At 28.7% G+C, this 12,630-nt stretch overlaps 2 protein-coding genes and 1 long non-coding RNA gene across 3 annotated transcripts in view; 1 reads left to right on the top strand and 2 right to left on the bottom strand.

Moving 5' to 3' along the window:
- Positions 1-12,630, bottom strand: part of LOC100161349 (transmembrane protein 120 homolog) — a 41,051-nt gene that overhangs the window by 17,020 nt on the left and 11,401 nt on the right. The window lies entirely within an intron of this gene.
- Ola1 (Obg-like ATPase 1) overlaps positions 5,554-12,630 on the top strand; it is a 14,600-nt gene continuing 7,523 nt past the window's right edge. The window contains 3 exon segments of the mRNA NM_001160391.1: positions 5,554-5,682; positions 5,823-6,016; positions 6,205-6,265. Coding sequence (NP_001153863.1) covers positions 5,836-6,016; positions 6,205-6,265 — 242 coding nt within the window. The 5' untranslated portion in view covers positions 5,554-5,682; positions 5,823-5,835.
- On the bottom strand, positions 7,069-10,281 carry LOC115033662. The gene is made up of 2 exons (XR_003838948.1): positions 9,182-10,281; positions 7,069-8,248 (listed from the first exon to the last, which is right to left on the bottom strand). It is a non-coding gene; the product is annotated as an uncharacterized LOC115033662 (long non-coding RNA).

Raw genomic sequence — 12,630 nt, 5'->3', positions numbered from 1 at the left:
ACTATTATTCTATTATTGTAGTTGACAATAATATTTTTCCATCCAATTATTTCAAATAAAAATAAAATTTTCGAAATAAAAAACCAAAGTATTCAATACCAAAAAGTATTTAATACAAAAAAAAGTATTTAAAATACCATTCAAAATACTTCATACTGAAAGTATTTAAAATGTTATTCAATACTTAAAAAAGTATTTGAATACTTTTACTTAAATACTTTACAGGACTGCCAAGTAGTAGTAATAAAGTCGATACCAAACGACAGGAACCTGAGCCGAAGTAACAAATTTCTAATAATAATTGATATTAACGAAAATGTATTATTTAAAAGCATTAAAATGTTAATCCAATCATTACAACAAGTTTGACTAAATTAGGTTTTTTTTCTTGAAGAGTCATATTTTTCACATTTTGTTAACATTTATAATTAAAGGGATTAATAAGTTCATAATAAAGTTACTATTGTATTAGCAACTATGTTCAAGTTAATTTTGGCCTAGTATTAGTATATTACTATAAATGATAATATTAAAATATAAAACTGAAAATCTTGGAGTTTGGCCGTGTCCTGTGGTGACTGGTGTGTTTGGTGTTTTAAATTTTGTTTGCGATTAAGTAAACGAAGTACCTAATTAATATGAATTTTGATGTGGTAATTCCTGAGTATATTCACAATTCAAATGTTCCGAGTTACCGTCGAAAATTTACTTTGGTGAGTAACGAAATAAATCATTTTTAACTGTGAACAATTTCTAGTTAGTTTCCAGGAATAATTTTAATTAGATTGATTATTTTAACAAAATATGTAAATTGCAGATATTTAAATTAAGTACCAAAAACAATCATTGACTTATTATTAACCTTGTATAATTACGATTATTATTGATGTATTCGAGAAATTTTTTCTTTTTTTAAAAAAAAAATCATATTTTAAGGAAATTAAAAAAGTTATACATATTTGGATTTTGGAAAACCCTTGCCTATAATCAGGTATCTAGGGCCTGTATATTATATAAAAAAAACTCTGAGAAGATCTTTTCTACATGGTGAAGACGTGGACCGTGATTTATACTTTTTACTAAATTCATACTAAATCTATGAAATTTATAGGTCTATGTTTTTACTTACCTATCAGTTATCATGTAGTTATGTCTATCACCAAATATGTCGGAGTAATTTAATATAATATCGCCTATCGGTATAGTTTATGTTCGAAGTAATTGATATCGGAGTAGTATTATGATTAGGTTAGGTTAGGTCAGATAATTGTTTCAGTTATTTGAACTACAAGTCTACAAAATATACTTCAATAATAATTATTATTAATAAACAACCTTCCTATAAAAAATGCTATAAATTATTCTGCACGATGTGTTCGAAATTATTTTGTGCCTAATCATATCCGAACCTTAACTAATTTGAAATGATTAACTACCTACCATGTTCAATGGTCAGTGCACACGTGCTCAGTCTAACACTCAAACCAGCTCTTACGTCCAAATAACTGTGTATAATACTTAAAATTTTATTTTAGCAGGCGACGCACCAGGGCTCAGGACTCTGCCAGAAGTAAGTATTGCCCCCATTTTGATATACACACATGATCTGAAAATGGTACTAATTCAGAACACATTTAAATACTAATAAATAACAGGTACCTACTACCTATATTATAATTCATAATGGACAATATAGGTAGGTAGTTACTCATGTAACAAGACACAAGTACATGACCAGTAAATTTGGTAGTTCGCCACTATATTACGACTTTACGAGTATATAGTGAGTATATACATTATACATAGGTAGCAACCACGCATAAAAATAATAATCATTATATTATTTTAACTTTTAAGATATAGCGTTTGTGTTTTATCTGTATATTATAGAATATAAACATATGTTTATTTGACTCTGTTTATTATAAAACGTCATTATGATTTACATCTCAAGGCCAGGTTAGATCATCAATTAGTTTGATCATCAGTCCTCATCAGCCTCGATCCATTTCTAAATGTTGAACGATATAAGTTTGTAAAATAATATGTTATATGTTATAATACGTATATTATATTATGGTTAGGTTAAGTTCAGTTTTATATTTTAATCAGCCACTATATTAAAGGTACTCGTGTAGTTGTAATATCAATATAAATTTGAAAATGATAATGATGTATCTATCTATTAAATGTATGACACAGTATAAATATATAAGTTTTGTTTACATTAATGGATCAGTTTGGAATGTATAATACGTATTATATTATACACCTACCTAATAATAATTTTTGTAACTACTATTCTATACCTACAGCTAGGTACATATGCAATTCCAATAACGAAGTGGCCAAATAGGTATAGACTAGGACACTATGAGGTACCTATAGGAATATTGTGTATTTGTGATAATATCATTATATGTGATGACGAATATAATACCTATGTAGGTACTACTAAAACAGTCAGTATCTTGGTCGTATAAGTACAAGTATGATGAAATATAAAGCTTGCATACTTGAAAGTTAAAACGATTATTGTTTTATACCTAATTAGGTACTTAAGTACTTATTTTCAGATTTTTTTAATAATTATCAATTGGGAATCAACGTTGTTTTTCTATCTACCTATATGGATACCATCATTTAATCTTATTTGTACCTATGCTATGGAATTGAATTCAACTAATAAGACTAACCCTTCGGCCTTCCGTAACTTTTTTCTCACGCAAACTATTCACATGCCTAACCTATATAATAGTCGATAACTGCAGATATTAATAGATACTTAGTTTACAATGCATTATTTTCAGCATAACATGTATACATTGACCTTAATAATATTATGTACTTAAAGTTCTAAACAGCATATACATAATTAAATAATGTAATATAATAAAACAACAATATGAAACTACGAAAGCGTGTGACCCAATATGAACGGGGGTGGGATTGAAACCACTTTTAAGTCTTGCCGATGGCGAAGGATCAGACATGCGAGGCATCGGTACCGACAGCTCGCTCTGCGGGACTGTTCTGAAGTCCAGGCTAGCCAACAGATGGCACTTTCGGGCAATCCCACTCGCTAATGAATGAAATCGGCCAAATGTCTATTGCTTTGTATGGTCTTAATCTATATCTATTATTATCTAGTGTATGAAATATTAATTATTATGCATTCATGAAGGTGAGTAGGTACTGCAGATGAGGATAAACGGTAGAAAAGTGCAAACAAACGGAAAAAATTATTTAAAATAAATATTCTTTTATCTATAAAATATTACCTATACAATTGTTTGTTATTTAGTTATTTAATTAATTAAAATTTAACAATAAAGAACGGTCACACGTACCTACGTCATTTTTTTACTCTAATAATATGCAATTGTAAAAGTGTTCAGGACTTAAAAAACATTTTCTATATAAAACCAATCATTTGCATCAGTGACGGCGTGACGCAAACCATTGTCCTGGAATTTGAAAACCAACAATAATCGTTCATCAATCATAAAGACCGGGTCCACTATTTTAATTTAAAAAGAGTTATTTTTATACAATGTCCTGTTATCAGTAATACTTAGCTTAAAAAAACTTTGAGGTTTTTTAGTATATGTTCGACTTTTATAATTCAATAGCCAGTATAGAAATTCTTAATTTACCTTACGTTTATGCTTTTGTCATTCATCCCCAAGTGACATCTGAATAATCATTTAATACACTTTAATTATTTATTATATTATTATATTAAATTATCTTAATATATTATAATCAAAAATATTTAATACCTTTATCTAGGGTATAAATTTCACTACAATTGGTGAGGTGTATAAAATATAAAGTTTATACTATTATAATATTGTTTTAAATACTTCGCGCAAACCTAAGGTGTTACCCGGCGTATAGTATATGCAAAAAAGGTACGTATTAAACTTATCGTGGTGAAATGAATACGGCCTTTGCACTGTTCAAGCTCAGTGGCGTCGAAGTCCAAAATTTTACCTATGACATCAGACACCTCCACATAAAATTTTGACACCCACCTATTTCTTATAATTACATTACCATACACCAAGTATAATTTTATGTTGTCTATTAAACACATTTTCATAAAATAACTATAGAATAACAAAGGTGACCCCAAACTACTAAAATAACCTATGACAATTTGTCATAGGTAAATATATATTTTGGCGCCACTGTTCAAGCTCACGTATTTACTATTTTATAAATTACGCTTTTGAGCATTGTAATAGTATTTAATAGTATGCTTCTACGTCACCCATTTAAGTATTTAACAGATTGTCCGTAGCAATAAATATTTAATTTAAGTCTAAAAAGCCACCAAAATAATATCAATTCAAACTTACGTGTAGACATCGACTCTTCTGGTGAAACATAGCTGTCTAGATATGCGTGAGCTTAAACGTGCAGTACGTGACGCCACCAAAGAAACACGTCCGTTTTCACCTCGCTCCAAACTGAAAATTTAATGTATTGGAATAATTTATGAAATTAAACCTGAATGTAACAAAATGTGTGGGTTTGTGTTAGTATAATATTTACCGATTAACGAACTGTCGTCTATTGTTGGCTTATTAAATTTTTTATGTTCACTGAAATTATTAGAATCGTTACTCGTCTCGGACGAATGTCGACAATATTGGCGAATATTGTTATCTATCTAATATATTATCTTTTAAACTCATTTTTCAACGTTGACCCCGTTTTACCAAAATTTCAAGTTAATTTCGTAGAATGTTATACGGTCATTGAACGTTGATGGCCAGTTATTGCCGGATAGTATAATAAACTTTGCTCTCATAGCTGAATTGAATTAAGTGTCTGTCATACACCATGTTAAGATCTAGATTCACTGTTTAATGATTATATAGGGATTAGTATTTTATTTTTGCTATATAATTTTTGAATATCGTATTTTTACAATATTTTAATCACCTCGGTTTTATAGCACATGTTTGAAGCTATTAACACATTAAGATGGATACCCCACGCAATGATAATGTTTTTAGTTTCCGTGCATGCATTGTATTATTGTTATGATAATCTCCAACAGTGGTGTATGATTGTTGATATTTGTAAACTTGTATTCATATTATAATCATTTCTTATGGAATCATACACATACTAGCTGGAAGTTCAGAATAGTAAAGTACTTTAAAATATTTCATTATGTTATATTTTCTAATGATAATGAATATTTTTTAAATTAGGTTTTTACATAACATGCATAACAGATTCTCATTGTTTTAATTGTATTAACATACCTAAATAACATTTAATAATATAATCTCAATAATATTAATTTATATTCATCCATCTTGAATTCAGGGAATTATATCTGAATAATAAATATTTTTATTAAAATCCCTTGTAAGACATGAATAGGCAATACCACGGTTTATTATATATATTGAACCGTGGGCAATACAGTAGGCAGAACCACGGTTTAAGATAGACTATCTTAAACCGTGGGCAGGACTGCGGTTACCTACCTTATCAGAATTGATAAGTGCTAAACGTCTGGGTGCTAACTTCATACATATCGATTGAAGCACATTTTAAAGTTAAATATTTGTTGGTAGTTTTAGGTTTTAGTTCTAAAGTCTAATATTAAATATAACTCTAGTAGTTAAGTCTTAATAATAAACACTATACCAATTGTGTGTAAGTATTAAAATGGCTTAATATATTCGTTGTATATGCTTAAAAATGATCTATAGTAACTATGTATGCAGTTTGTATTACGGACGAATCATTTTATGTCATAATTATTTAATTATTGAAATATAATGTTGATTAATTAGGCCTGTTGTCATCATGCCACCCAAAAAAGTTGAAGAACCTGAGAAGAAACCACTCATTGGACGTGTAGGCACAAATCTGAAGGTTGGAATCGTTGGTATACCGAATGTCGGCAAGTCGACATTTTTCAATGTCCTCACCAAGAGTGAAGCTGCAGCTGAAAATTTTCCATTTTGTACCATTGATCCAAATGAAAATAAGTATTTTTTACATTTATAATGATAATACCTTATAATATAGTTAGGTAGTTACCTATTTTACCAGTGGTATAATTTATATAGTTCAAATTTCAAATACCTGCATTAGATGTGTATTTGGACCACTGTGTTTAATTATTATAATATATAAATTAATGATAGGATTTTTTTTATTTCCTTCTAGTAAGTCGTGTACCAGTGCCGGATCAACGATTCGATTATTTAGTTGAATATTTCAAACCAACCAGGTTAGTGCCTTCTATAATTATTTAAAACTGCAATCGTTAAAAAAATGTAATTTATGATTCTTACCAATTTATTTATAGTGAACTAAAAATTGAAATGTTCAAAATATTTATATTAATGTTAAGCTATTTACATTACAAACCTATCCACAATGTACTTTGGTATATGTTAATGATGAGCTAATAAAAATGATAGTATAATATGATTCAATATTATATTAATATCGTGTGCATAAGAAGTAGCAATGATTTTGGTAAAAAGTAGTTCAACATGACAACATACTGTAGATATTACTTAAAAAAAATAAATTACTTATAGAAATAGAAATAAATTGCAAGGTGCAGTGTGAGAACTGACTATCAATATATTTAATTGTTCAGGAGGCATAAAATAATACATAGTTATTGCATTGAAATGTAGACATAATTCATCTTAAACAAAAAAACATAAAAACATGCATTTTGAATAATGTAGAGATAGTCTATTCTTGCTCTGTACCACACAATTATAAGATATCCTCAGAAATCTAGGAAATAGAAGTTCAATGATTTATCACTGAATTCAAATTTGACACATCTGTAATGGATACACGTAAATATAATAAAATGAAACACAATACACATATTATTATTATTTATTTTATAAGCTTAATACCTATTTTATTCATAAAATTATCATAGTATTTCATTATAGCATGTGTACGTATGATTACATAATTTAATAATAACTAATTTATGGAGTTATTTTATGAATAAAATCCATCTGCCTGTTTTTTGTTGACAAAAAATGTTCGATTACCTTTTTATTGAATTCTATATCTTCTGCAATCATTTTGCTTTCAATACTAAGAATAGATAAAGTGTTTAGTCTCTCTTCTCGAATGGTACTTTCTCCTATAGTACTTCACAAACAAGTTTTAATTATTTTTAACGTTGAAAATCCGTTCAGCTTCCGACGATGTCATCAGAATGACAACTAATAGTTTAAGTAATTTAACTACTTAAATAAATTGTTCATATTATTTGATATTATAATTTAGTTAAATGTAAGAATAATTCCTTTTAATAAGCGAAAATCATCATGGCTATAAATAACCTCAAATTCAGTTCTTAAACGTTCTTTCATAAAGAAAGGATAGCAATTTATAGTTTTTTGTAAATAATCAATTGGGAATTTGTTGTTAAATTTTTGGTAATATTTGTTTTGAAAAAGCAATGCTGTAGTTAGCTGTTTGTTAAAACTAAAACGACATTTTGCTTGAGTTATTAGAACATCACATACTTCTAAAGCAATAACTCTTCATTATATTTGGGTCTTCGATAGTTTTTCTTTTATTTGAATGTATTATGTCTGACTGGTTTAAAACTGTTGAACAAATTGATGACATATTATTACGAATTTTATTTATTTCATTTATAAATAATTTTACTGAGTTATTTACTTGCGCAGGGTCTGTTTTTCTAGCTTGGGCAGATAAACAGTCAACATGTGGCATAATTTTATGAAAAATATTCAGCCAAAATATAAAATCAGTATCTTCTAGAAGCCTTTTAATACCAGTGGCTTGATTAATTGTTTTAGCTTGTAAAGATGTTTCAATTATTTTATCCATACAAATTATCAAGTCTTCTCTGTGATCAAAAACAGTATTAATGGTTCTTGAATTAAAATTCCATTGAATCTGTACTACTCTTGGCAAACGAAAACTGACTACTTCATCTAACACTGAGACCCTCTGTGGTGAATGAGAAAAAAACACTGGTAATTCAGATAAATTTGAAAAAAATATATTAACTTACCAATTTTTTGAAATTGATTGTATCATTATGAGATTCAATTGGTGAGCATAGCAGTGAATAAAATTGACGAATGGGACTTTTCTTTTATCTTCACATTAACATCAGCTTTTGGGCCACTCATAACCGCTGCACCATCGTATGACTGAGCAATTAATTTATTAGGTGATTTTTCTAGAAGTGGATCAACTAAACCAAAAATAGTTAGTGATAATGTTTCGGCATTATATCCATTTGGATTCTCAAAACCCCAAAAACGTTCAACAGGTCGACCTTGTACTTTGTATCTAAGTATAAAAACCAACTGAAAGATATTTGAAATATCAATGGTTTCATCAACAATTATGGAAATAAATTCTGACTGTTGAATTTCATTTACTATTTTATTTCGACATACTGATAGAATAGAATCCAACAGATCATTTTGAATTATTTTGAAAGCTCCTCTAAAAACAGTAGATTTTTCAAAATGATCACGCAAACTAGAGTCTAAATTAGTACAAAGGTTGAGAATTCCACGAAAAACGCACTGATTTTTTGAAGATGTTTTTTCATTGTGATCTTGTAATGGTAATTCGTGTTTCCCACAACATTTAATACAATTTAGAATTTTATCTAGAACATAGCGATTTTTATCTACTAACTCGTTATGGAGTTGGATACCTACTTATTTTATAATCAATATCAATTTGATGTCTTTTATCAACTTTGCCTAACAAATTCAAGTTTGTCGCATTGTGAATATGTTTGAATGAATTTTCATGCTTAACAATTTTTGCATTTAGATGTTGCAAATCAGTGACTTCTATTTTAGTCCAAGCGGTTTCATCACCAAAAAGTAAACAAGAAAAACAGAAAAGAGCTTGTTTTATTTCACATCCACATAATCATTCATTTTTCAGATATAATGCTGGATTACAATTCCGAAAATATTCATTTTTTCCTTTTTTATATTTAGTCTTTAAATCTTTTAATCTCGGTGAAGGCCTGCCATCGTTTTTTATGGTTAGTTTTTGTTCAAACGATAATGAAGAAAATTTTATATTTATTAAATTATTATCAGAATTTGACATGTTAAACGAATTAAAATTAAAAACAATATAATATATATTTTTTACTTACAAGACGTACGAGCGTATGACGAAAATATACATCCTACTAGTCGCAGGTCGCAGTAGAAAACGATAATGAAAATAATAGTAATGGCGATTAGCATCCGAAAAAATAAATTACCCAATATAGTAATATCAATGGTAATATATTAATATTTTACTGTATGGACGACGTTGCCGGTCGTCCAAACCCGTATATTACGACATGGCAGCTTAAACAATAAACGCACCCCCACGCACATGATTGCGCGCCTCGCTTATAAGTTAATAACTTATTATATAGTATAATATACGTATATTCAGAATATTATTGCTTTTACGGCGCTGCCGGTCATACAATACCCGTATAATATAAGAACGCAGCTGAAACGTACCCCCACGGACACGATTGCAGCGACATGCACAATATTCAGAATATTGCTCGGACGACGCTGCTCGTGTGTACCAATATTTTGCTCCTGGTATCTTAGAGAAACAAATTTAATGTTCGCACACGACAAGTGTATTTAATCTATAACTATTTTACTGTTTAAAAATTAGTATTTTTAATAAAAAATATTTTTTAAAAATGTACACTTAAGAATAATAATATGCAATTAATTTTTTTGTTTAATTAATTTTAGCGGGGTATGCGATCGTCCCGTCCCGCCCAAACCACGAGCCGCCACATTTATTTATTTTTTATTGTTATTTGACTTTCGAAATAAACAAAAAATGTATTATACATTTAAATTATGTTTAAATTGTTTTCAGACAATAATTAGACAAAACGATACCTATGTCATACCCTTAAAAATATTACTCTCTATCGTTGTTGTAATGGGTGAATTTACTCAACGATTAGGTACTTAAAAACATAAAAAAAAAAAAAAAATGATTCTGCGTAAATGCGTTTTGCCTTTGTTGCGTTTAAGCCAAAGAGAGAAAACGAATAGTGCGCTGACATCCTCTCATGGGCGCAACTAAGGTAAAAATTCTGGGGGGGCTATAGCCCCAAACAAATTTATTCGCTTCAATTTGGAATCTAATATTACATTATAATTTTATAGTCAAAAAATAAATACAATTAACTGTTATAAAATATTCTATTTATTTATATAATCTATATTCGTCGACATTTTAATTGTTTATACTTTTCCAAAATGTCATTATTATTTATATTATTGGACATGTCTCTTTCAATATTTATAATGGCCAAGTTTAAAATACCTAAATAAGTGTCTTTTTCATTTTATACAATATGCAGCGTGGTTAAAAGACATTTTTGTTATCATTGATAACTTCACATTGTTGATATTATCAACAATATTTTCCCCCAAAAAATTAAAAACTAGAAATACACTTGACAGAAAAAACTGGGGGGACTTAGCCCCCTAGTTGCGCCTATGCATCCTCTTAATCATTTAAATCTTATTAGGTATTCTCGTGTTGGATATCCGAAATAAAAAAATCATAACTAGGTCCTTACATTTTAAATTGAAATTACAATCTTTTAATTTCTTATAGGGCCATATCAAAGCATTAACTAAAACTCCATTAAATATTGTAATTTTTTAGATGTATAAAATTTCTTGACTAAATTGTGTTTAGAATTTAAAGAAAATAAGAAGTATTTAATTCAAAAAAATTGTTTGCTCGCAAAACACTGTAACCATTAGATAGTAGGTAAAATATAAATTAAAATTAGTTTTTTAATGGTTTGGGATATTTGATATTGTTTAAAATAATGTTCACGTAAATTATATATAACAAAAAACAAGTACGATTTTTCGTCGGTTAAAATATATAAAAATAATTACGGTTTTTACAATCCATAACAGAAGCCGGCGGATCACTCGCAATTAACTTTAATATAGCCCATTAAATCATGTTTACAAATTACTGTAGGTACGGCGGCGGTGCCAAAAATATTGTCGGCGCTATAATAAAGCATTCTATAATATTATTATATGAGGCTGGCGGGTGCCTATAGCCTATACCTATTCCTATATGTATACCTATAGGTCGTAAGTACCCTGCAGTCCAGGCTTTAGCCCGCGGGGACCGGGTGAAAATCTAAAAACCGACAAAGTCCCGGCCCCCGTAATGTGACCTAGCTATTAATAAGGTCAGCGAGATATATTAATATAACGTGAGGTCGAAAAATCTTCGTTTTCATTCACATCGCACAATAAGTGTACCTATGTCCTATACCTTCGGAATGGCTCCCAGTTCCCACAACCACCGCGGCGCCGCCACCTCTGCCGTCGGGTATACTGATTTATTAGGAGGAAATCTCTGTCGGTAGCTGTGGTTGTACGCATCCCCAAAACGTTGATGTGTAATTCCAGAGGACGAAAAAAAATCCAATCAACGGTCGTTCCCGGTGGGCTTTGTAATTTAAAAATTTTCCCCTCGTAATTCACTCTTTGGGTTAACAGGATTTTAATTTCGGGCGCGTGATAGCCGGTAGGTCGTAGGTACACCACGTTTTACGTTTTTAATTTAGTTTTATACTTTTAAACAACTCTCCATCGTTATTATAATATACACTAGTGATGGGCGGTGACGAATAATTTGTACTATCGAATAATATTCGATTATTCGTGCAAACTATCGTATAATAATATGCATGACCGAATAATGAATTAAAATAAAAATTATTCGAATAATTCGTCATAAAATAATATTATTCGTTTCAAATATAATTAATCGAATAATAATTTGCGTGACCGAATAACGAATTAAAATAAAAATTATTCGAATAATTCGTCATCAAATAATATTATTCGTTTCAAATTTAATTATTCAAATAATTAATTGAATAAAAATTCGAATAAGAGGAGTTACAAAATTATTATTATAAGTTATAACTTATAACTTATGTGTAATGAGTAATATTAGTAATTACATATATTTATTATTTATCAATCATTATTGTTGATATTCGATCATCCATAAACATTTTAGTGTAACTTTTTTTATAGATAGGTAGTATCATTGATTATGAGTACGGGTATAGTGAGTACGGGTATTCCAAGTCTATTATATAATCAATGATAATATTTAATATTTATAACCACCCATTTATCCTTATTCAACTCTCTTCTAAGACACACAAAAATGAAAAAAGTTATTAAAATTTATAATTCATAAAGTATATTATAATTTATAGGTATGTATAATAATTTGGTTAGTTAAATACAATTGAAGGTTTATTTATTGGAAGTTGTAATCGCTGTTAATTGTAATTGTAGACTCTTCTTGAACCAAATTAAATTAAGGATTTCAAACGATTCAATATCGAATAGTTTTTATTCAACTAACAATTATTAATTTATTTTCGAATATCTTTAATTATATGAATAAAAATTATTTCCATAAGAATAATCGATATTTTTGTAATCGAATAATGAAAAATTATTCGAATAAAAATACTCGATAATAAAAATATTCGATAAAAAGACTCGAATATTTTTG

This window comes from Acyrthosiphon pisum, chromosome A1 (genome assembly GCF_005508785.2).
Source record: "Acyrthosiphon pisum isolate AL4f chromosome A1, pea_aphid_22Mar2018_4r6ur, whole genome shotgun sequence".
NCBI lineage: Eukaryota > Metazoa > Arthropoda > Insecta > Hemiptera > Aphididae > Acyrthosiphon > Acyrthosiphon pisum.
Note: the sequence above shows the minus strand (reverse complement) of the source record. Positions and strands in the feature narration are given on the sequence as shown.